Source organism: Cupressus sempervirens, chromosome 10 (genome assembly GCF_028749045.1).
Source record: "Cupressus sempervirens isolate cs-2001-9-10 chromosome 10, ASM2874904v1, whole genome shotgun sequence".
Taxonomy (NCBI): domain Eukaryota; kingdom Viridiplantae; phylum Streptophyta; class Pinopsida; order Cupressales; family Cupressaceae; genus Cupressus; species Cupressus sempervirens.
In genome coordinates, this window is record NC_143127.1 from 553,821,327 (window position 1) to 553,848,383 (window position 27,057).

At 34.8% G+C, this 27,057-nt stretch overlaps 1 protein-coding gene across 1 annotated transcript in view; it reads right to left on the reverse strand.

Annotated features, from left to right (window-relative positions):
• LOC149535089 (ribokinase-like) overlaps positions 1–15,502 on the reverse strand; it is a 140,827-nt gene extending 125,325 nt beyond the window's left edge. Inside the window, exon 1 of the mRNA XM_089806110.1 lies at positions 15,338–15,502. Within this exon, the coding sequence (XP_089662236.1) occupies positions 15,338–15,502 (165 nt within the window). The remainder of the gene's footprint in view (positions 1–15,337) is intronic.
• Between the last annotated feature and the right edge of the window lie 11,555 nt (positions 15,503–27,057).

Below are 27,057 nucleotides of genomic sequence, written 5' to 3' on the forward strand. Positions count from 1 at the left end.
TTTAGATCTTAATATTAAATATTCAAAATTGCATCACACTAATCCCTTTGATAATTTACACGCATTTACCAACTTTGCATATCACTTGCTTAATTCACACTAGCATAATCATTTATATATCTTGCATACTTCACCACAAGGAAACTAACCTTCATTTATACCATATCCTGAAAATAATTCATGTAATTGGATTTTAGGCTTTCCCAAAAAATTATAATAGGACCTCATTAAGATATTACAATTCATTACATCTTTTCTCAATTATAAATCAATATTGGCTCACACTAAATACAACTTCTCACATGTGCGACCTCTAACCTCTCACACTTATTGATGTCATCATCAAGATGTCTACTATCACTATCTAACTTCACTCATCATGATTCTACCCCTATTAATAGATACAATCCAAAGATCATAAGCTACTTCTCAGGTACTCTATCTACACACTGTCCTATGTGATTCTTGAATAACTCTCACATTTATTTTCCTCTTTGCATGCGCACTTGTCCACTTCATAAAAAAATAATGTAGAATGTATCCTCAATTGTACTAAATTTCATCCTCAATACATAGTTTTTATGACCTCATTCTATATATGCTACTCTATCAATCTTTACATAAACAATACTATGTTGACATCAATGACAAACATAGTTATGAATGCAATATGTCAATCATGCTAATGAACTATCTAATGCTTAGGATACTCCTTGAAAGGAATACCATAAGCATTCATGCTAAAAATATCCCCATTTGGTATTGATGGCAACATAGATAAAAAAAACATCTAAGTTTCAAGAATATCAAATCTAGCTATATTATTGTTTCTCTCTTCTTTTCACTTGTTCACACTTCTCCCCCATTGATATAACTCAATGTGCTTCTAATCTTCTTTCATTATAGCCCTCCCCATTATTACACATCTCCCCTATAATATCAAAAAATATTTTTCATGTGATCATCTCCCCCATTGACACCAATGGCAAAGGCTTCATTATGTCAATCATATTCTCAAGGCCTTTAACCAGATCAAGTTTCCAAAGACATTGTTCTATACTAACTACCAAGAGTCCTTGATGACTCTTCTCATCATATATACTCCCCCCAAGGAAAACTTTAGTGGCTAATATTCTCCAATTGGCTAATCTCACTTGTTAGGGACCCCAAATTTGGCTTTTTTTTTTGCACTTTTGAGGTGGTCATCTTGCCTAGACTTAACAAAAATTGGGTTCTATGCTTAGGCCAATTGCCAATAATAATAAAAAAGTATTTGTGTTTTAGTGATGACTTATCCAATGGAATGTAATTTTTTTGCATAGTAAATTAAATATTTTCACCTATAATTGACAACGCTTTTCATAATCAATGGTCATATTCACCAATATCTTGTAGAAATTTAAGTTAGGTTATAAGGTTAAGTATGTAGATTTAATATGTGTCTCTATTATAAAGCATTTCCATGAAGTTTTTCATCCTTTCTCACTTTGGCCCAAAATAGAGTATATTGGGGACGTGACTTCATTTTTGGGAGTTTCTTTAAAATTTGGTATCCTTTTAAAAGTTTACTCTATAATAGGATTTAGGCCATTGACTTAGGATCATCCAAAATTTATAAATAATAGGGGTGTTGCCATTCAAAAATTTGGAGTGAAAAAATACAATAATAAAAGTGGGATAAATTTAACCTTCAACTTTGATAATTAATTAGGCTCCATTTAATAATATTAAAATCATAGTTTCTAAGTATGTGTAATTTTGTCCAATAATAAATTATTTGCTAGGATTTTAAGGGATTTGCATACTATTGAAAACAATCCCCAATAAAATTTTAAAAATTCCAACTCAAAAAACTAAATTTGCCAATAGAATTTAAATTTTTCCCCCATATCTAATTTTCAATCTACCAAAATTTTATACCTTTTTTCCAAAGAGGGGTTTCTTAAAGTTATCATTGACTCCCCCATATAGGAAGCATTAGCATTTAGTCTAGATAAACAATAGTGCTCTATACCACTAGACTAATGCATTCTCTACATCATCTACTCAGAAGTAGGCAAGGGCATAACCCAAAAAATACCTCACAAATACTCAAATGTATCCTTAGGCAAAGGCTTAGTAAAAATGTTTGCAACTTACTCTTTTGTATTCACATACTCTAATCTGTTTTATTTTTCTAAAACTTCCTCTCTTAAAACATGATACTTAATAGATATATGCTTAGTCTTAAAATGTAACATAGGATTCTTAGACATACTTATTGTATGTTTCAACATGTACTTCATCCACATGATCTGATTACAATTGTTTGTTGCTGCTACAAACTCTTTTTCTATTGTACTTTATGAGACATAGTCTTATTTATTTCTTAGCCAAAAAACCAGTCTTCCTCTAAGAAAAAATGCTCGACCACTTGTACTTTTTTTGTCATCCATGTTGTCTACCCAATCTGCATCAGTATATGCACACAAAGTAAAGTCACTTGATCTATCATACCACAAGCCAAAATTAGGTGTTCCCTTCAAATATTTGAATATTCTCTTTATTGGTGCACAATGTGCTTCTCTAGGATTTTCTTGAGATCTTGCAACTATACCAGCTATATTTTCTATATTTGGTTTGGTATGAGTCAGATATTGTAAACCTCAAATCATGGATCTATACTTCTACTCAACTGTAGGTGTCTCATCTTTGCTAGATAGCTTCTAACCAATTATCATAGGTGTTCCAATAGGATTACAACTTTCCAAGCCAAATATTTTTAATAAGTCTTTCAAATACTTAGTCTATGATAAGAAACTACCATCATTTTTCTGCACAATTTGTAGGCCTTTAGAAAATCCCAATTTTTCCAAATACTTGTCCAGTCTTGCATACCATGTTCTAGGTGTTTTTTATAGTCTATACAATTCTTTCTTCAATATGCATACCATGTCTCCTTTTTTTCTCAAAGGAAATCCTTCAGGATTCTCAATATATACTTCTTCTTCAAGTTCTCCATTCAGAAATGATGACTTCAAATCCATCCGATACACTTTGAACTTCTTACTTGCTACATAAGTTAAGAACATTATTACTACTTCAATTATGGAAATAGGGGTAAATGGTTCTTCATAGTCTATACCTTCTTGCTGTGAGTATCCTTTACATACTAGTCTTTCTTTATTTCTCACAACCTCACCTTGTTCATTCATCTTGTTTCTATAAACCCATTTAGTTTATATAACATTCTTGTCTTTAGGTCTAGGAACCAGTTCCCATGTCTCATTCTTCACAATCTAATCTAGTTCTTCATTCATTGCTTGAATCCAATGATCATCCTTACATGCCTCATTTGTACTCTTTGGTTCAACTTGAGAAATCAAGCATAGTTCTTCGTGTACTTTATTTCTTATCATAACTCATTTTTCCTTACTTCCAATAATCTAATTAGCAGGGTGATTCTTTGTCAAATTCATATTAGGTATAATCATTACTAACTCAACTTTTAATTCTTCTCTAGGTTTAGATCTTAATTCTTCTCTATGTTCAATAACTTGAATATCATTTTACAAAACATTGTTAGTCTCAAAGAAAGTTTCAACATTTTCTATGATAGGCTAAGGATTGGCTTCTTCTCCATCCTCAACCAATTCAAGCTCATCATCTTTTTCATCACTATCATTCAAGAATCTTTCCATACATGAAAAATAAAATTAATTATCATCAAATGTAAATCATTTCTAGTCTTCCTTACTCTCTTAGGATATTTGGATGAAAAATGACCATATTTTTTACATGTCTAATAAAAAAAAATTTGCATACCATCTGGCTCTATTTTCATAAGTAGGGAAATTTGTTGTTCAATCTTCTCATCATCTTTAGATCTGGATCTATCTTGCACTCCTTGATAAATTAGGTCTATTCTTTTATTTGAAACAAAAAGATTCTAGATCTGGAAAATTAATGTTATGTTCTATACATAATTTTGATATCACACTGAGGAACTCCATCTTCTAAATATCAAAATTAACTCCATCAAACTTCAAAATTTCTTTCCTAAAGTGAACCACCTTTGATCTCCTTAAGTTTTTAAACTTTTCTTTCAAGGATTTGAAGCTTTGATACCAATTTTTTTAAAGTAAAGTCCATCAAGAAAACTGAGAAGGGGTAGGGAGATGAATCAATTATAAAATCAATATAACTTTTATCAACCTTATTAGACCTTAAAAATTTGAACAATATAATAAAAAACCATAAGAAGATATACATACACATAAAACCAAATATGTTAACTAGGAAATATCTTATTTAGAGGGAAAACCCCAGTGGAAATTGTACCCACAAGAATGATGTACTAATATACAAGTTCATTGTAAGAAGATGGACTATGTTAGGAGTTAATGAGTTAAATTTAGTACATATCAATCCCTATTAGGAGAATTTGAATCCTTGTTAGGATATTTCAACAATATTGCAAGTTGTGCCAACCTTATTAGGAGTTGTAGAAGGGAGATGAAACTACTATCCAAATAGCTTCAAGGAAAGACCACCAAACTCACTGTCCAACTGGTCTCTATATTATTCCTTGTAGAATAATAGAAATTAAATAACTCAAACTCTTTCTCTATCCTCTTGATCAACAGAAACCTCTTCATATCTCAAAACTAGATCTTCAAACTCACATCACACTAATCCCTTTGATCACTTACACAGGTTTACTAACTTTGTATATCACTTGCTTGAATTGCACTTACACAATCATTCACATCTCTTGAACACTTCACCACAAGGAAAATGGAATTCCTCTATACCATATCCTTGAAAAATTCACTGAGTCATCATTAAGGCTTTTCCAATTAATTATAATAGGATCTCACTAAGATATTACAATTCATTAAATCTTTCCAATTATAAATCATTATCAACTTACAATAAATTCAACTTCTCCCATGTATGACCTCTGACCTCTTGCCACTTGCTAACATCATCATCAAGATATCTACTATCAATATCTAACTTCACTCATTACAATTCTATCCTTGTTAAGAGACCCAATCCAAACATCATAAGCTACTTCTCAGGTACTCTATCTACACATTGTCCTATGTAATTCTTGAATAACTCTTGCATATCTTTCCTCTTTACACATACACTTGTCCATTTGACTAGGACATAATGTATAATGTATCCTCAACTATACTAAATCTCATCTTCGATACACAATCTATACGACCTCATTCTCAATCTATTACTATGTCAATCTTTATAAAACCAATACTATGTTGACATTAATGACAAACACATTCATGATTACAACATGTCAATCATGCTAATGAACTCTTCAATGCTTAGGATACTCCCCCAAAGGAATACCATCAATATTCATGCTAATAAGGAGATAGTATATTGAGGAGAAGCCAATGAGCCCAAGCAACATAAGAGTGAATACATGAAAGAGTGAGAAGTGGCATTCGCATAAGTATTTGTGGATGAAGTTGTAGAGCCCCAAGAAGGCAAAGCATAGTTGTTGACAAGTCAAAGAGTGGTAAAGGAATCTATTTAAGATATGTGTAGTAGTTATTTCACTAGATCATTTCTCTGTTGTTTACTGACCTCTACAACACTAAATCCCATTAAAGGTAGACCCTAACAGGTTATTTGTACTAAATCCTCTAATAGGGTGACACATTAATTTGTTTTTTGAAGTTATTTAACTAGTTTTCTAGTAATAGGGAAATCCTTTTAACATGCCACATTCAAATCCCTTAATAGGTAGCACCTAATAGTTTTTTTATAATCTTTTAACAGAGATAACCTCTTAATCGAGAACACTTCAGGAGAGTGCAAGCTTTGTGAGGATCAACTCACACACCATGGATTTTACCCCATCCAGGTTTCCATGAGATAAATATTGTGTTATGTGTTTCTATTTTCATGTTCATTGTTTTTACTTAATCCTGGCCGATTAAGTTGTAGCTACTGTATGCGTGAATATGTGGCCTATGCTTACACAAAAACTTCAACATGATCTTTATTTGCAGATTCATCCTGAAATGAACATTGGATTGTTCATCCAAAAATCATCCGGCAAGGCGACCTGTTGCCTTCTATCTAAAGGCAATTGCTTGTTAGATATCCTCATATTTGAGGTGTTTAAGCAACCAGACCCTCTAAGAACGAGGATTTAAGAAATGAAATTAATCTATATGATTGTGTAGATTAATCTAGGATGAGAAATGAATTCTAATCTAAGAACAAGTAAAGAAAACTAGATTAACCTATGCATATTAAGCTAAATGAATTTAAACTAAGAATGCAAGATGTATGCAAAAATGTGAGCAAATGTGAGCATAAATTCCAGCAGCAATTTGATGCAAATTCCAAATTCATCCTCTCTCAAAATGAAGAGATGAGAGTCTCTTAAATAGACTTTCCTGGAATCCATCAACGGTTGAGATCGATTTCAATCAACGGTCAGGATTAAAGGTGAAGTTTAGTCATAAAGGAAGATTCCCAAATTAAAGGGAGTTAATTGATTTAATTTGAGTAGAATAAAGAGTTAACTGATTTAATTTGAGTAGAATAAGGAGTTAACTGATTTAATTTGAGTAGAATAAGGAGTTAACTAATTTAATTTGAGTAGAATAAGGAGTTAACTGATTTAATTCCTTTTTGATCAACAGTGAACTAGGAATTTCCCTTTTTGAACTGAAGAAGGATTTTGGAGAGATATTTAATTTAATAAAATGAGATATGCTCTCATAAATATATTTCCTATTTAATTAAATAATTTCATTTAATTAATTAGAGACACTTTCTTATTTAATTAAATAACTATGTTTAATTAATTAGGAATTACTCCTATTTAATCAAATAACTTTGTTTAATTAATTAAAGAATAGCCTTCCATTTAATTAAATAATTTTCTTTAATTAATTAGAAATACCTTTCCCATTTAATTAAATAATTACATTTGATTAATCAAGATAGGTGTATTTATAAAATTAAATAAATTTAATCCCATAGTACATTAGCCTTAGGAGATAATTTAATTTAATAAAGTATAAATACTTTTAAATTAAATTATAATTAAATCAAGTAGGTTTAATGTGACTAATATGAGTACGTACTATAGGAATTAAATAAGAAATGTGATGAATGCAGATTAGGGTGTTCTACATCTGATAATTAAGTCAAGTAGCGAGTTAGATCAAGAATGTGTCTAATGAAATAGGACTTTAGCAATGATCAAAATAGACTAGAATTGGTATCATGCAAATGAGCCAATTTTGGGGTATTACAGCTACCACCAAGTTGTGATGTAATGATTTATTGAAGTACCACTATTTTTTTATTAAAAAATGACATGCTTGTGGGTTATAACATTAATAGACTCCAAAATTATTTAAATGATAATTTTGAATAACATCATTGATGGATTCCAAAATAATTGCATGTTGGTTTGGGGGATCAAATGACTTGGGATTGTTAATGTTCATTTATGGAAAAAAAAAATTACAACCCTAGCCTCATCATGATAATCATTCATGTGTATAGAGATCTTGTGTTAGTTGGTTTCTTGACTTTGTTTGTAGTTGTGCTTCTTGTTTAAGGATGGAAAGTTTGTTTGTGGGCTTATTACAAGATGGTAGTAGTGTTTGGAAAATATTTGAGAAGATAGTTTGTTCAACTGCCATGAATGATAACAATATTCCTTTTGGCATTTTTCTTTTCAAGGTAAAAACCAAAAGAGAGGTAAATCTAAAAGTTTAATTCATTCATTTTTTCTAAAAGAAATTATAGAATTTTTTTGTGTAAAAAAATATAAATAATGAAAAATGCTTGATTTTTTAGTTAAAGCGTTCATTTTTAAAGTTAGAAATGGATAAAAGGAAGCCTTTGTAAATTGTATTTCTAATGTTATAGAAGATGTTAACATTTATTTCACTTGGTTAATATTGTGGTTTTTTATTTGAAATGGGCAAGTGTAAATATTTTAGCAGGACCTAGGGTTTCATACCCTAACTTGTGGGTAATCTAAAATTTAATTTTATTCTAATAAAATAGAAAATATTTTTGTATTTGATAACCCTTCCTAGGGTTGACTTCCCCTCTTTGAGGGTGTTTATCTGAAGATAGTTTTTCTCTAGATCTAACATAATATATATAACGAACATGTATCTTTATTAAAGAGTTTGGACCCTACTTTGAAAGTTGAAAATGTGGAGACAATTTTTTTAATAAAATGATAGTTTTCTTGATTGGTTATCTCAAAAGTTGAAATTTTTGTTCTCTGTATAGACATGTAGACATGCACAAAATATTCAATGTGAGGATTCATTGAATATTATATTTCATAACTCAATATCTACTAACTTTATTACTACAAGTTTTTAATACACTTTTAAGGTTATTAAATTTACCAATATCATAAAAATTTGATCTATTAAGATATAGGGGTCAGTACTCGTTACAGTTGGTTCTAGTAAACATATATGTAATGATTTGGTGCTCTTTGAATCAATAAAGATATAGATTCAAAATGATTATTCTTTCCCATGACAATTTCCCACTCAAAAATATATGTGGCATGTGATGTCTTTTGTGTTTCATGTTGTCTATTTTAGTAAGATCTTTACATTATTGCTCTAATACTTTCAATTTGCATATAAACTTAATGATCAAAGTAGTCATCATGGTTAGTTTGAGAAATTTTATAGTTTAAGTTGTTGATTGATCTGTCAAGCACAAACAAGATTATTCATTTTTTATTGGAATAATTATATGTTCCTTTTAATATGAGGAGTTAACACTATCTGCTCACAATTTGTGATATTTTGCATAAACTTGTTTCTTGCATTGTCAAGTTTTTCTTTGTGCGTTGTGATTCATGTCAAATTGTTAAAAAAAATATTTACTCTGATCAATCCATTCACTTGCCCCTGTATAATCGAACAAAGTCATGATTCAATCAAAAGGTAATGGGAAAATCTTAAATCATATCTATGATTTCAACTAGATCAAATAGATTCCATTTTCCTCAAGCCATCTTATTACAATAACTATGTTTGGTCTAAAACCAAGAAACTTTGATAAGTGTATTTTATAGTCTAATGAATGATCTCCCAAGTACAAAGTTAGGAACTATGTAAAATTGCTTTCAAAAAGCACAATAAAGTGAAATTGATACTAATCTTGACTTTGACCACCTATATTTATAATTTTTTTACCTTTCCTATAATTTTTAATCCAATTTTTTTTCTTGAGATGCAATCAAAATGAACTAAAACTTAAAATTAATATTTGTTTCTTAATTTTTTATTAGTGTCTCCTTATCATTTTCTTTGAAAATCACACAATATTTTCCCTCACTCTCATCTTCCTCAATGTCCTCATTTAAAATAATAAAGTGATCACATCTCACCAACCTTGAATGAAATCCCTTAAAATCATACTCAATCTTAAGAGCTCACTCAAACACCTTGATGAAAAACATCACCCAAATAACCTACTCAAATGAACATACCTTTATTGTGAACTGTTAGAAATACATAATACTAAGAGGGTCAGGGGGAATCAGTATCCTAAAAACTTTTGCCCACAAATAAATGTTGTTAATTACTTTATAACTTGCATATGAAAGTAAACCAATAATGCTAAATAGTAAATATAACCATACACATAAAGAACTCATAACACCATTATTTGTTAACTAGGAAAACCCTAGCCAAGGGAAAACCTTGGTGGGGATAATACTCACAAGATGATTCACTAAACAAAAGGATAATCTTAAGGATATTGACCTTGTTAGGATTCTATGAAGTACATATAGTGTCTCGAGTCCTTGTTAGAGAACTAGGCCTTGTTAGAAGCTTCAACCATGTTAGGAGTTGATTCAACCCTATTTAGGAGTTGGTAGATCAAATAAAATGTATGCAAGAAGAGTCCACTATCCTAACATGCATTTATACAAAAAAATTCTTCACAAAAATATATATACATACAATACTTTCTGACTACTATACTTTACACTTTCATTGATCATACATTAGATCTCGTATCACATAAGGCTCATAATTCTTTCAAATTATTTGTACAATAGTTTGCATATCATACAACTTCCACACATAGCACACTATTGGAAATATAAAAGGAGTAACTAAGAGGGGAGGGGAAAATCAGTTACTACTAAAATAAATTCTATATCCCTTAGATGTCAATACAAAATAAAGTCTAAAAACTAAATAGTACTAATGCTCGGTAAACACACACACATAAAATGTTGTAACTCAGTAATTATTGATTATGAAAATTTTCAAATGTTATCTATGATTTTCCTTATTTTAACTTAGTTGCAAACACATAAAAGAAAATATCATGAACACATTTGACACCAGAATTTAACGTGGAAACCCAATTTGGAAAAAACCACCAATTGCAACTAGTTATCATTTTTACTCTTCTAAAGTGAGCCTTGTTAGGAGCCAACCATGTTAAAGGTTAAAAAACACACTGTTATGTGTGACTGTATTAAAGGATTTAATCACCCTGTTAAGAGTGGCCTTATTAGAGGTCTTAAGACAATTCAATAGAACTGCCAACTTGTTAAAGGATTTACAGATAGTTGTTAAGCCAACTCTATTAAGAGATTTAGATCACTACTACAATGGTTAGAGAGTAACAATGAGATGACCTAATTTGAATGCAACTGAATTACTGATTATAGATCTTTGTTGTAGCTTGTACTTGATCCTTCCTGATCGAATATAGCTTTTTTGCTCCACAAGGATATTTTTCTTATCATTAAAATTCACTTTCCCTCTTCATCATTAAATTTTTAATACATCCATAAAATCTTCACACTTTTTACTCTTTTGAATTCTCAACTTGACCTTATACTTATATCTTTCATACTGTCAAGTCGATTCATATACAACCTAGAATAACTAATATTCATCATTACAGTTGGCTAGAACCAATAGACAAATCAATTAAGCTTAATATGCCAAAATAAGAAAATCATTTGTTAGTTGATATAGCTCGATAGAAACTAACTCAAAAATGATTTCCTATGTTAACCAATAGAAGCTCAGTTAACACTACAAACTTGCAAAGATCCTTTGGCAACTAGGTGAGCTTAGTTAACACTAGTTCCATCCAACTTTTCTTCATTAATTGAGTGAGCTCAGTTAACACTCATCTTCTGTATACTTTCCTTTGATGCCTGAGTGAACTCGGTTGATACTGCCTTCTAAACTAGACAACCACAGGAATTCTCGGTAGACATACAAAACTATCTTCATTACCCGAGTGAGCTCCACATACAGTGATTGATAATGATATGACATTTGTGTAACATCAAAGACAATACATAATTAATCAATTATATCCAACAATCTCCCTCTCTGGCATTGATAGCAACACAACATGTCATAACACAATGAAATTTTGAAATAGGAATAAAGTAAGGAACATATCCTTAGCTTTATTCATGAGAACTCCCTCTACCAGTATGAGCTTCTCCTTTCACTAGTTTCTCTCTCTGTCTACAACAACTTCTACCAAGTTCATTCATAGAATTTTCTCCCTCTTATAGAAAACTTCTCCTTCTTGGAATGATGAAAATTTCAATGAGATATGACAATAAACTTCTCCCTCTTTGACAACATATGCCAAAGATAACAACTTTGTTAATGTTAGTGTACCTTAAGTGATAATTCATTTACAATATGCCCTTGCCAATTTTGCACCAACTAATTGATCTTTAACTTGTTCTTGTTGATGTATCACTAAGCTTTATTTAGTGAGCTTTTGATAGGGGAATGACCCCTAGCTTACCTATTACAAAAATGCATCCTTAGGTAAAGGTTTAGTGAATATGTCTGCAATCTATTCTTTTGTATTTACATATTCAAATCTGACTTCTTTATCCTACACCAACTCTCTTAAGAAGTGATATTTTATAGAAATGTGCTTTTTTTTGGTATGGATCACTAGATTCGTTGATATATTGATTGCACTGGTGTTATCACAATATATGACTATTGGATCCTTGATCTCTATCTTCATTCCTCCCAACAATTGTTTGAATCAGACAATGTTAGAGAAATTAACTACTGTTGCCACATATTTTGCTTCTATTGTGGATTGAGAGATGCAATTTTGTTTCTTGCTTGTCGAAGACACTAGTCTCTTACCAAGAAAGAATGCTCCACCACTAGTTCTTTTTCCATCATCAAGAGTTCCTGTCCAATCAACATCAGTAAACACCTTCAAGTCCAAATTGCCTCACAGCTTGTACCATAAGCCATAGTCTTCAATACCTTTCAGATATCTCATGATTCTCTTGATTGCCATCATGTGATTTTCTCTAAAGTTTGTTGAGAATCTTGCCACCATTCCAACTGCTAGTGCAATATCAGGCCTTGTATGTACTACATACTACAATTTTCAAATCATTTATATGTATGTGGTCTAATCTACTTCTTTGGAACTATCATTCTTGGAAAGCTTATGTCCAATAAACATAGGGGTTCCAACTGGTTTTGAATCTTCCATTCCAAATTTCTTTAGTATCTCCTTGATATACTTAGATTGAGTGATGTAGACAACATTTTTGTTCTGCTATATCTATAACCCAAAAAAAAATTTATCTCACCAAACATGGACATCTCAAATTCATTCCTCATTTCTTCTAAAAATGCTCGGTAAGCATTCAGATTCGAATAAGTGTTTGCAATAATGACAAATATATCATAATTCCAACAATCTCCCCCTTTGGCATTAGTGACAAAAACACTTATGAGCCAAAGCTTATGTGCAAGATTTGACGTCCTGATTTACATATATCTCCCCCATACAATATACACATAGTATTTACAAATATCTCTATCTTTTCTTTGGTACTCTATCTCCCCCTTTTTGACAATAATGCCAAAGTAAACAATATGTATTTACATAGAAACACAAAAATGAGAGATAAACTCAAAATGTACCTTGAGAATAAGAGCCAAAGTCTTATCCCAATTTTCTTGCAAAATTTTGCAGGTGGAGAGTGCTATATGAACTTCAGCTGAAAGTTCAATCACATGATCTACAACTGAAAAATTGTTGTCATGGATCAATGTTTTGGAGTAGGCAATTTGTTTCTGCATTGTGTCCATGATAGGAAGAATCATATTCTAGATGTCAATCAAGGTAAATCTGATCCTTGCTTCCTCTCTCAACAATTCTGCCTACTTTTCTGACAAAAATCTGATTCAAAAATGATGGGATGAACTTGAATTGGGATCAAGTTGTAGCATTTGGGCACTGACCCTCATATCCTCATCAATTTTATTCAATTTTTCTTTGATTTCCTTGGTCTACTCGGTAACATCACAAAGTTTGGCAAAAAATGAAGTTACATTATTAAAAGAATTTTCAAGATTGACCAAAATTGTGGACAATTCTACCTATTTTATTGCAATGTGCTCAAGCACCTTATTATCAAATTTTCTTTCAGCCTTTTCAATCAATTTTTCTTGAACAGAAGTGTCCTCATTGAATTTATTTATAGCCTCTTCTAACTGAATCAAAATATGTTGAGTAGAATCTACTTCAACACTTATAGCTTCTATAATTATATTCCTGGCATTCTCAATTATTTTTTACTCCTTATCCCTTTCAAACCTTAACGCTTTTGTATAGCCTTCATCTCTATTAGTTTACTAGCATACCTCATCTCTTCAATGGTAGCATTTTCATAGTCAATTTTTGGAATCACTATCTCTGAGTCTAAGTCAATATCTTCAGGAATTTCTTTTCCAGTGATCAGAAGTCTTAATGGTTGCTTTTGTTTGGCTTCTACGCTGACTAGTTTGACCTTGGGAACAGACACAATAGTGGAGATGGAAGGACTAGCAGTGAAAACTGGGGTACTTGAGGATTGAGTGCCAATAGGAGTATTTACCAAATCAAAAATTGGAATACTTCCCAAAAATGATGGTACACTCAGTAATGCAATATCTGAACTAACTGGATTTCAAGTAGATGCAGATAATGCTGACAAAATTGAAGAACAAATTGGAATTGATGAAGTCAAAATTGTGGAACTTACTATTTTTCTAACTAAGGATGATGGATCTGAGGAGATTGGCTCGGTAGCTAAAGAAGTAATAGTCAGCTCGATCGATGAAGTGCTTGGCACATCTGTCTTAGATACCTAGAGCTGGGAGGAGGCCGATGAAGATTGAACAATTGATGTGGCAATTGTGCTCACAATCTTACTTGTAGAAGCTATCTCCTTGGTGGATGAAACAGTTTTTGGTGGAGAGTGAGGAAGGGATGCAATCACTGTTGCTAAAATTTTTACTAGATCATCTTCCTCCTTATCTTCCTCTTCAGCTTTTTCCTCCTTGTCTTCTCCCATTAATGCATGCAGCTCTCCTAGTGAGAGTGTGATGGATGGAGTGCCATCAATATCATCACTATCACTACTGTCATCATCCTTGATTTCCACTGGGTCTTCACTGGGCTTATGCAGATGATAGATGTTTTTCCACATGTTTGTAGCATCATTTACAAAATGCTCAATTTTTTTCCATAGATTGTCCCACCTTTACAATTAACTGATTTTACTCTATGCCCATTTCTTGGGGGAAAACAACTATTCACAACAGTTCAAGAAGTTTCTACCCTACTCTTTAACTCCTTCTTTGAATTTTCTCAAGGTACAGCTCCCTTTACAGATTTACAATGAATTGAAATTATTTTCACACTTTTACTAGAAAATGCTTAAGGGTCTCTCGATTGCTCTTCGGCAACGAGGTGATTAACAGCATCAATCACGAAACAATAATGAAATTGAAAACTAATATGTAAATAGAGTCCATTTCAAAGCATGATTTTGCTTCATTACATGCAACATTTCAAGAAAAAATGATACTGAAACTGAACTAACTCTCAATCAACTTACATAAAAAGAACAGCAGCTAAGAATTTGAGATTCACAGTTTTCACTCACAAAGTAATGATAACATAATGCCTCAAACACAAAGTCTCAAAGCATAAACCCCAAATCTTTAATATATGAATACCATAACTTTCAAGCTCAAAGTCTTCTAAAAGCTCAAAGACGCATATATTATCTCAGCTTGCTATTTTTAAAACACTGTCTGCTACTAAAAGAAACTTATCTATTCTTCACTATCTATTGCTAAAAATACTATTGCTTGAAACTTAAAAAGGTTTAATGCCCCAGCATTTATAGTTTGAAATCTTGAAAAGAGCCTCCATTAAAGCCCAGCTCTTTCGGTTAAAAACAAGAAACAGTTATAAAAACTAAAAAGAAAGACACCTAGCTATTCCTTAAAACTCTTGCACCTTCACTTGTTTCCTCCTCTTCTTCTTCAACCATTTGCCGCACTAATTTCCAGCTACGAAATGTGGCCACCAATTCTTGAGTTGCAGCAGGGTGGGGGTTTTTTAGGCTTAAAAGCCGAGCTCGACATGCATCTTTCTGCCACCTGTATTCTTTCATCTTCAAGCTCTATCGTGGCATCAGGTTCCAATTAAAGCGCAGCATGGCCTCAGTACTCGCTAGCATGGAGAAATCTTCGGCCTTGAGGTGTTTGTTGTCCCTAATCTTTTCTGCCGCTTCGGTGAAGCTCTTCATTATCACTTTTGCATCCATGTTTCTCTCATCAAACTGCAGGATGCCTATTGGGCTTACTATCTTCATGTCCTTAATAAGTTCCACGTGCATGTTAGTAATCCTGCTTTCAATGCTCTGGATTTCTCTAATTGCTTCCCTGTAGACCGTTTCCTTCTAGTTCATGTTATTCTTCAGGACGAATAGCATGCATGGGTCTACAATTTTCATAGGGTTTTCACCCAAGAACTTAAGGACATCGAAACTTTCTATCTCTGTCACCTGGGAAACTAGGGCTTGGCATCGTGATACCTAACATTTGAATTTCCCCTGACAGTGCTTCTCCTTCTGCGTAGACATTTGTAAATTCTGAAATAAATTTGTTACCTTCCTGAATTATGTTGTTTACCCAGACTCCCATGGCCTCCATCAAGAGCTTCCCCCTTTGCACCTGTCTTGTCAACAGCTGGCTTTTTGCAGAGTTGGGGTCGAAGGGCTGCGACAACTGGATGATTGGCGCAGCTCAAAGATTTACCAAGGAATCAATGTACGTGACCATGGAAGTCACCATAGCTTTTAGCTCTTTCTTTTCTCTACTGTCCTTTTCTGATTGTGTGAGCATATGATTGGCAGAAAACTTGAAAAAGTTGTTTCCAGTGCTCCTATTTATAGTCCCCAGGTCAATGGAAGTGACCTTCAATCCTTCCTCATCGATTTCCTCAGAATCTTGCTTCTGTGTATAGTGGCCACCTCCGCAGTTATCTTCTCGATTTGGGGGTCCTTTACCAACTGGGCGTCTATTTTCATTTTCTTGGCCTTTGAACCTTTCATTGCATATCTTGTGACAATGTCTTTAACTGGCATAATCACAGGTTGTAGGCTTCTTTTCTTGTTGATCAAATTCGAGAGCCAGGAGGGGATGGCAGGGCTTGCTGACCTCAATTGCGTATCCCTGACCGGAGTCAGGAATCTGAGCTGGTCTATCTTGTGGGCTTCTATAAATTGGACATCTCCATCTCCACTATCAAATGGCTCCAATCTTTCACCTGAGTGTGGGCCTTGAGATGCCATTTCGATCTTTCGGTCCTCAACCTATTCTAGAGTTTCAGATTTGGAGCGAGATCTTGTCCTGGGGGCCATTCTTTGTGGCTGGAGATGAGATTTTTCCTTCTTTGTTTGAATTACTGTGTCACCTGCAACAGGGGGAGAGGAAATGTCAGACTAAAAAAATTCAAGAGAAGAAGTTACTTCAACAGGAGGCTCTCTGATACTCTTGCAAGCTCTCTGCTGCAACCAATCATCCGTATAGGTAAGGATGAATCTAATTCTTCTATTAATGTCATCTTCCTCTTCTTTGAACTAGTATACTGCCAAGAACCTTGCTTCATCTAAATTTTTCTAGCCAAGTTCAATCAGATTTAGGCCATCATCCATTATCCCTTCTATATTGAACTTCAATTTGAAAGCTTTAATTTGTTGAAGGGTCAGCCTAGTATGATCTTTCTGTAGCACTTCTTCTTCATTTTCGCAATCTTCCCAAATATCTTCTAAATATGAAACAGTCGGAAGACACATTTCTAGGCCAAGAGTCTCAGTTGCGTAGCCTTTACTATCAAAATCCCTCCTTCCGTGATAGAAGCCAAGATTGAACCCTAGTAAATTGCTCCCAATGATGGAAGCATTATCCATGCTGCTGCAGACAAATGAACTCAATTTAATGGGAAAAAGTAACCTCCAGTTCTGCTTTGGCAGATTGTCTTTCACAATAGAAAAGAGCTATCTGCACAATTCAGCTAAAATGAAACAATCCAGGGCGTACCTAGGTAACTTCACAGGTTCTTCTTTAAAACCTCCAACTCTTAAGTATGTGAACCTGGGAAACTATATATAGAAGCTCCCATATTACAGTACTAACTATTGAGCTTCTGTGGAGAGCCTTGGCATTTTTTTCTTTTTCAAAGACATATGGACATTATCCAGAAGCACATCATGAACCTTGCAAAAATCTTCCAAGACATTATCTCTTTGCAATAGAGGGCAATACTAAAACACACACATTTCTTCATTCCAAGTACCATGAGGCAAAGTGGTGAGGTTGCAAGTACATGCAATACAATAGGTCAGATAGGAGGCCATGTAGAAATCTTCATCAAACTCTTTGGCATGCCTCATTTGCATCCTTAGAGAGGTAGCAATGATTACTGCCCAGTCCATCCATTGCTCACCCTTCAAAACAATTTCTACATATTGAAACATCCATTCCTCAAAGAGAGAAACATCTGCTAAACCCTTCACACGATGCAACATTACAACCAAGTCACGAATGTGAGGTTGCATGTGATCTTTTTTAATGACTTTCGGCAGCCTAGACCCACCCCCATAATTGACATCAGTCCATTTCCTGGCTAAGGTATTTCGAAATGTACTAGGATTCACCCAGTATTCAGCCATGGCTTGGGTAGGTGAAAACACTGCAAAAGTATTAGTCGTTAGATGCAGGACTGAGGCAATAGTTTCTCTTGAAATGGAAAGAACAGGGATACCATCTTTTCTCAGAATACTTTTGCTCCTCACATCATAGTGATCTATACACAACTGCAAAAGTTCAGGGCTTACAATGATGGGGGGAACGCTGCGGCCTCTATTAGCCCACTGGTTAACACTTCCATGCACCCATTATTTTCATTAGAATATTCTAAAAACTTGGTCTGCAGGCTTTCTATCTTTACCCCTCATAGATCAGTGTCAATTATAACCGGTCTCTTGCATTCCAAACCAAAAGTGTTACCCAAGAAATGCAAGACCATCCTCATGATAATCTAATAAAATGTAGAGACTAAACAGACAAATCTGGAAACGAATATATTTGCAGAGAAAACATGATTGTCAAATTCTCACCTGTTCTTCGCCGAAAACCCAAAAAGTCTCTCCTATTTCCTTAATAGCTCCTCGTCTATACCAGCTTCTTGCATGATAATAGACTTTGGAGGTAATTACATGAGTTTTAAAGGAAAGCAGTAACTTCGTGCGAGGATACGGGATAATAATTACCCACTACTTCGACATTACCTCCGCCAGCTTTCGCATGCTTGAAAACCCTTTGCATGAGCTCTGCATTAAATTCTTTCCTATTTCGGACGCTTCAACACTAATCAAATTGAGTCCTTTTGATGACTTGAAGATCTTTGGCATGCTTTACAATGATTATCTTCCTTTGAAATAGGATTGTCCTTTAGGCCACGCTCATCTGACAGGATCACGAGTGAAAAGCGGCGCGCTGTCTTTTCACGCTTGAAAGTGATCATTACGTAGGTCTTGAACTACTTTGAAGTACGTTGAACCGAGGTTCAAAGTGCTTCAAAGTGCTTTAGAAGAACAAATCACCGAGTGAGATACATTACCTATGCAAAGAAAGCGTTAGTAATAAAAATCGCATCGAACCGCTTTGAACTACTTTGAACTAAGGTTCAAAGTGGTTCAAAGTGGTTTAGAATGGGGGAAAAGGGCTGACCGCACAGGTTTAAGGCTTTGGCTGGGCATTTCAAGGGCATTAAGTTTCTCATGCGACAAGGAAAGTGGACGCACTTGAGAGGAAAAAAAACCGAAAGTGAATTGGCGACTATAGATGTGGCTAACAGGGGCTCTGACTGGGGACTGTGTATGCGGAATACACAGAGAACTCAGAAACCGGAAAACAACGAAACCAAAGCAAAAGAAAGGGAGACGAAGCACAACAAAATGAATTATATACACGAGAAGGGGAAGAAACTACAAGAGCTAAAGGCTGACTAACTTCAGGTCCTTCCCATTATAGGTAAAAGGCAGAATCGTCCCATCTAGATATTTCAGTCGAAAGGTATTCGGACCAACTACTCCTGAAATGAGGAAAGGACCCTTCCAAAGAGATTCGAATTTTCCATGGGCTCCTTTAGGTTCTCTTCTTTTATCCCATAGAAGAACCTCATCACCTTTCAAAAATTGTCATGGCTTGGCCCGCTTGTCAAAGATACGTTTCACCTTCAACTGGTGTTCTGTTATGTGGTCAACCAATTTACTTCTTTCATTCTCGAGCTTATGAAGATACATTACCCTTCTCTCCAAAGAGTGTTTAAAAACTTGATCTTCAATTACTGATTGCAACTTCGCAGCAGATAGTTCCAGTGGTAAAGATACTTGAGCTCCAATTCCATATACTAGTTCAAAGGGAGCCATGCCAATCGCTCTCTTTGGTGTGATCCGGTCTTCCCATAATGCCTCATAGAGCTTTTTATGCCAGTCTCTGGAGTTGTTAGATACCAATTTTTTCATTATTGCCACTAGATTTTTATTGTTGGATTCTGCCTGGCCATTCCCTTGTGGGAAATAGTCTGATGAATGAGCTAATGACACACCATATTCATAATAGAAAATAGATATTTCTTCAGAGGAAAAATAAGAGGCATTGTCTGAAACTATTTTCTGAGGTACCCCAAACCTAGTGAAAAGATGCTCCAATAGGAAATCACAAACTGCCCGTGAATTGGCTTTCTTTGTAGGAATTGCTTCCACCCATTTGGTAAAGTAGTCTGTCGCTGTCAGTATGTAACAATTCCCAGCACTGGATGGTGGATTCAGAGGCCCTATAAAGTCAATACCCCATTGCTGGAAAGGTTCATCGATGACCACAGGTCTGAGGGGTAGTGCCGCTAACTGAGGACGCCCGGTGAAAAGTTGGCATTTTTCACAGCCCTTCACATACTTGTATGCATCCTTGAACATACCTAGCCAATAAAAACAATTCCTGAGTATCTTGAAAGTGTTAACCGTGGATGAGAAGTGACCTTCGCAGGCTTCAGAGTGATAGGTCTTCAACAATGCCTTCTGTTGTTCCTCGTCTACACACCTTAGGAAAGTTCCATCGATCCCCCTTTTATACAAAACACCATCTGAAATCACATACTTCTTGGCTTTCAATCTGAGATTTTGCCTCTCTTTACGATTCATATGGGAAGGGCATTCACCATACGTTAAGAAATATGCAATATCTGAAAACCATGGATCTGTCAAATTGACCAGCAAAACAAAAGGGGTTTCTTCAATTTTTGCAAAAGAGATAGCTTTACTTTCGGCCATCAATTCACACAAGCCTTTCCCCTTACCAGAGAAGTAGGTTTGATTGTTAGGTCAAACTCTTGAACTTTAGCCACCCATATAGCCCTCTTATTCATTCCTACTTCCTGTTGGGTTAAGATACTCTTGACTACAGTCTCTGGCACGTACACAGTGGAATGGGAATGCAAAATATAATATCTAAACTGCTTCAACGCCTTAACCACTGTGAATGCATGTTTTTCAGTCTGAGTATAATTCAATTCATGCTTCTTCAATGGGATGCTCATAAAAGCAATCGGGGCTTCATTCCCTTTTTCATTCGGCTGGGTCAGAATACTCGATACTGAATGTTTAGAAGCATAGCAATAAATGATAAAATCTTTTTCAAAACTCGGGCTTACCAGCATGGGAGCGTTTGCGATAGTTGTTTTGATGTCTTCAAAAGCTTGCTTGCCTTCTTGTTGCCATCTGAAAGGGTTCTTCTCACTCATCATATTTAGCATGTACCTTACCTTCTCAAAGAATTCTGGAACAAAATTTCTTAAAAATTTTATCGGACCAAAGAATGATTTCAAGTCACTTCTATTGATGGGCAAAGTTAGTTTTTGTATAGTTTCCACTCTCTCTAGATCAATCCTTATACCATCTCGTGATACAATGTGCCCCAAAAGTTTACCTTCCTCTACAAAGAATATGGACTTCTTGAGATTCAGAGATATCTTATGTTGCCCGCATCTATCGAGCACTTTTTCTAGATCCTCAAGGTGAGATTTCCTCTTCTTAGAGTAAACTGTTAGGTCATCCAAATATATCACAATAATCCTATCTCTCAAATCCTTGAAAGAAGAGTTCATAGCTCTCTGGAAAGTGCCTCCTGCATTGATCAAAACAAAAGGCATCTGATTGTAAGCAAAGGTGCCCCAAGGGGTAATAAAGGCTATTTTATGTTGTTCCTCTAGCGTAACACAAATTTGATTATATCTCAAGTATCCATCAAGCATGGACATTACTTCAGATCCAGCCACCGTCTGGAGAACATGATCCATAGTGGGCAGTGCGTAGTTATCTTTGCGACTTGCTTGGTTTAAATTTTTGAAGTCTACGTAGATGCTTATTTCTTCGTTTTTCTTCCTTACAGGGATGATATTGGCCACCCAGGTTGATTGATGTATGGGATATATTATACGGGCCTTTAGCATTTTCTCCACTTCTTTGAAAATAGCTTCTGATACCTTGGGATTATAGTTTCGGAGTTTCTGCCTGAAAGTACTAGCCCCAGGTTTTAAAGGTATGTGGTGAAAAAACTCCCCATTTCTAAATTTTTTTAGATCTTCATATCCCCAGGCGAAGACATCTTGGTATGAAATCAAAAGTTCAACCAATTTGCTTTTTTCTTCTACAGAACAGGTTTTTCCAATAGAAACTAACCTGGGGTTCTCTTTAGTCCCAATGTTGATTTTGTCATGACTGTCCTTATTCTCTTTAGAATCAACCTCCTTCTTTAAGGAACTATCGTCCTTTCTACCAAAAAGATTTTCTAAAGACACCAGATCTTTAGGGATTTTATTTCCTTTTAGCTGAACAATTTCTCCGGTTTCAGTGAGCTCTTCTGTAACCTTCTTACCATCGTGTTCAGAGCCTTCAAAGAAAACTTCGGCAAAATCTCCAACACACTCAAGGAATTCTTTCAACTAAGCATCATCATTGAAAACTTTCCATTGGTTAATGTTGTCTGGGACCCTGGGTCTATATATCATTTCGATTCTGTAAGTATCACTTTTAAACTCTCGATGTGGTAGTAATAACGATGCCGATACAGCCAAAGAGTCAGCTTTCGTATTTTGAATGTGAGGAATGTATTCAATAGAGAAGGCTTCAAAAGATTCAATTTCATCCCATACTAAATTTCTGTAATGCTTCAACTTATCGCTCCTAACAAAAAATTGGTCCTTCACCTGTTTCACAATAAGTTCAGCATCTCCCCTTACCCTTAGTTGTTTCACTCCTTTAGATTTTGCTTCTTGTAGCCCCAAAAGCAATGCCTCATACTCAGCAGTGTTGTTAGTGTTATGAAAATCCAATTTGAAAGAGAAGAGGAAAACCTATCCAGCGAGTGAAATAAGGACGACACCAGCTCCTGATCCGGAATGGGAACAACTCCCGTCGAATTCAAGGGTCCAAAGGATATTTTCGCAATCTGTTACTTTGCTCACTTCGCATTTTTTCTCCAGCAAGATTACGTAGTTCCCAAATTGACATTCTTGGAACAATATTTGTGCCTTAGGGTCATTTGAGGGTGTCACTATATATTTGAACTTGGGTTTAGGTTCCAACTTTACCCGCTTCTTGCCTACAGGGATATATGCCTCCGACCAATCTAGTTTGATTTCTCCTACCAAATCCTTGCAAAAGGTTCTACTGAGGAGCATCCCGTAACTGGACAAAATTTTGGCTATAAGGATGGTGAGTTTTACCCTTTTCTTAGGGCAAGCATATAAAACAGCTTGTGCATCTTTCACTTGTCCTATTAGTGGCACTTGTTTTTCGTCCATTGATAGCAAGAACCAAGAGTTGGGTTACAATCGAGGCCTAAGGCTTGAGCGACGACTTTGGGCATTACATTATCTAAAGCCCTGGAATCGATAATGCAGTTGCTAAGCTTCTATCCATTTAACAGCAAGGAGATATAGAATGGTTCAGGCTTCCTTTCATCTTTTTCTCCTCGAACGAAGTGCATAGATATGTTGTCATAAATAGCACTAGTCTTGAACTGTTCTGAAACAAAGATTGGTTCATTGCAACCATTTGGACCACTAGAAGTATCATTTGTGAATTGAAAATTATTGGTAGAACTACCTTTCACATAATGAACCAGCTTGTCTAATTCTTTAGGGTTGAGTCTTAAATATTCAGCAGGGGAGATAGTTATAGAGGATGACTTGCAGAACTCAACAATATCAAAGGATGAACTACTAGTTGTTGCCTCCATCTTCTTCAAGGCTTTTGGATCTACGGTTTTTGTTTGATCAGCATGTGGAGGGTCTTTCCCTTTGGGAGCAGTTGCATTCGGATTATTGCCGAGGTAAGGTTTCTGGTTTCTCTGTCCCCTAGTCATCACTGTGCATGCAGGATTCTGTAGGGTCGTGAACACAGTACCCCCTTTTTTAGAGTCTAATTCGTATTCTAGAAAATAAGCTCCTTGGTTTTCCTCCTGAACCTTTGATTCCTCAGACGCTTGTTCTGCAGCAATAGCATTTTTGGCCATTTGTACACAATTTAGCCATTCAGGGCAATCATGTTCATCATGATCATTTGTCATATGGAAAGAGCACATTGTCTGTTTGGGCCTTTCTTCGATCTGTAGTCTTGTGGGAGAAGAACTTGCGGTGGGATTCTTGCCAGAATTCTGAGGTAGTGATCGCCTTTGTGTATCTTGGTAGGGGTTAGGGAAAGGGCCATGGGTTTTGTTCTGCTGTCTCTTCATCATTGATATGTCATTCATCAACTTCTGCAAAACTGGGTATGTAGGGGTAGAAGATGAAGCAGTTCTGGGAGTATGTACATCTCTTTTCCACTTACCAGCATTAATGAATGCATCTTCCAATTGAATAGCCAATCTCTGAGCAGCATCTAAATCAACACAAGCATCTTTAAAGAGGTGAAAACTTATATTTGCCGAAACAACATTTATAAAGAACGACTTCTAATTTTCCGCAGTGTGCCTAGATGTTGTAGGAATTCTTTGGACCAGCCTATTAAATTTAGCCACAAACTCCCTCATGGGTTCATGCATGTCTTTCTTCATTTGACTGAGCTGAGAAAACAGAGAACATTCATTTTCAAGGGTTTTAAATCTATTTTCAAAAGCATTCTTCATATCATCCCAACTAGTAATAGAATGATGGGGAAAATGATTAAACCAGTCAGCAGCGGCATCGATCAAAGTCCGCACAAATAGTCTCACAGCAACTTCTTGTGTAGGAACACTTATGACAACACAAGCAGAATGAAAAGCACTCAAATGATCATCTGTCGAAACCTTGCCATCTCCACTAAACTTGGGTAGAATCTCAATAGCGCCTTTAGGAAGTGATGCGGGATTCACACCTAAATTTAGTGGACCTATATTCTACCCCCAAGGCTGATTAGCAGCCATGTTAGGTTAGATAACTTGCAAGGGTTGGATTGACAGGTAGACTGGAACAAGAGTACTCAACGGAAGTAAAGATTGTACCAACGGTGAGAAAGGAGATGGTCTGGGTGGCGAATTAGGTCTTCTTTGAGATCTGATCTATTTTTTTTTGGGGTCATTAAAATCTGGCAAAAATATTAGGTTTTTTAATGGCTCAAAATTTTCATCAAGAATCCCTTTTTCCCTTTCTCCTCTTGTGTATCTGCAAGTAGCCAGTTCTATCTTATATTTCAAGGCCTTGCAGGTGCCTGGGCCAATCTATCCACAACGGCCACCGCTTGAACTTCTGGCACTCCTCTCAACAATTTTGCTTTTTCCTCTTCTCTTTCAAGAACCACTAATACTTGTTGGTATTGTTGACCGCTCCTACGTACTCGCCAAGCGGTTGCAGCCAAGTCTGAGATTATGTCTTCTTGAGTATCTTCGAATCGGAGGTTAGGTTGTAATACAGGGAAGACCTCATTATGTGGAAGAACCATTGTTACACATTGCATCTAAGGGTTAAGGCTCTTTCAAAAAGGGACTCTCCCCAGCAGAGTCGCCCAAAATCTGTTAGTGAACATATTGTCCCACCTTTACAATTAACTAATTTTACTCTATGCCCATTTCTTGGGGGAAAACAACTATTGACAACAGTTGAAGAAGTTTCTACCCTAATCTTTAACTTCTTCTCTAAATTTTCTCAAGGTACAACTCCCTTTTCAAATTTACAATGAATTGAAATTATTTTCACACTTTTACCAGAAAATGCTTAAGGGTCTCTCGGTTGCTCTTCAGCAACGAGGTGATTAACAACATCAATCACAAAACAATAATGAAATTGAAAACTAACATGTAAATAGAGTCCATTTCAAAGCATGATTTCGCTTCATTACATGCAACATTTCAAGCAAAAATGATACTAAAACTAAACTAACTCTCAATCAACTTACATAAAAAGAAAAGCAGCTAAGAATTCGAGATTCACAGTTTTCACTCACAAAGTAATGATAACATAATGCCCTGAACATGTAGTGTCTGCCCCTAAGTTGCATTTCTGTCATCATTGCCAAACTCTTTTAGGCCAATTTATGTTTGATGATTAGTATTATTATTTTAGAGATTATCAGATGTTGTTTTACACTCAGTTTATTATATGATGAGATTACTTGGTACTCTATATTTCATGCATGTATGATGATTATTCAATGTTTTCAGTTATCGATGACGATTAGTTAGATGGTTTATTATCACATGTGCCTTCTTATGGATACTTACCCCATACTGCATGTGTATGGTGTGCGTGTTTGTTTTTATTTATGTATGGTGTTCTGATGTGGTTAAGGAAGGGAGTCGTAGTCACCTGCTAGTCGGGATCTACACGATGCACCACTTCCTGCCATTGTTTGTTTAGCTTAGAATATTGTGTTTGTATATGCGTGGATTTTATGCAGGTTGCAGGTACCGGGTATCGACTTCCCTAAATTGCTAGGATGAGCGTACCCTATCGCATTGTCTCAATGGTAAGAGAGGGGAGATAAACTCTTAAGTCCAATTCCTAAACCCTTTAGCCAATTGTCCTAATTGATAATTAAGATAAGTATCTGAGTTAAGTACCCTCTGAATAAATCAAAGGATGTAATTTCGTGATTATAACCCTTTTTGTTTGATTTAGTATGTATTTTTCTATGTAGGGTTTTCGTATGTTGTTATATGAGTCCTTGATGTGTTTTCTATTAATTAAGTCTAATTAAAAAGATTAATTAATGATTTAATTTAATAGAGAATTAATATGATGTCTTTAATATTTAATTAATTGAGAAATTAATTAAATAAAAGAACTAAATTTGGAGATTAAAGTTCAAAGATAAATTTAGAACAGGATAATATTTATTTAATTTAATAATAATATAATTGGAGTTCATTTTTAAATAAATACTAAATATTATTGTTATTTAAATTAATTAAATATGTTATCAAATAAGTTCTAAAATAAATTTAAAAGTTGAAAGATATTAAATTATTAAAGGATTTTAGATCGCATGATCTAAGCATGAGTTTAAATATGAGAAATAAATTAAAAGATTAAATAATAGAAATTAATAACGTTATTTTAATTTCATAAAGTGCACATGAGATTAAAGTAATAAATTAATTTAAAATAGAAGTCAAGTGGAATATT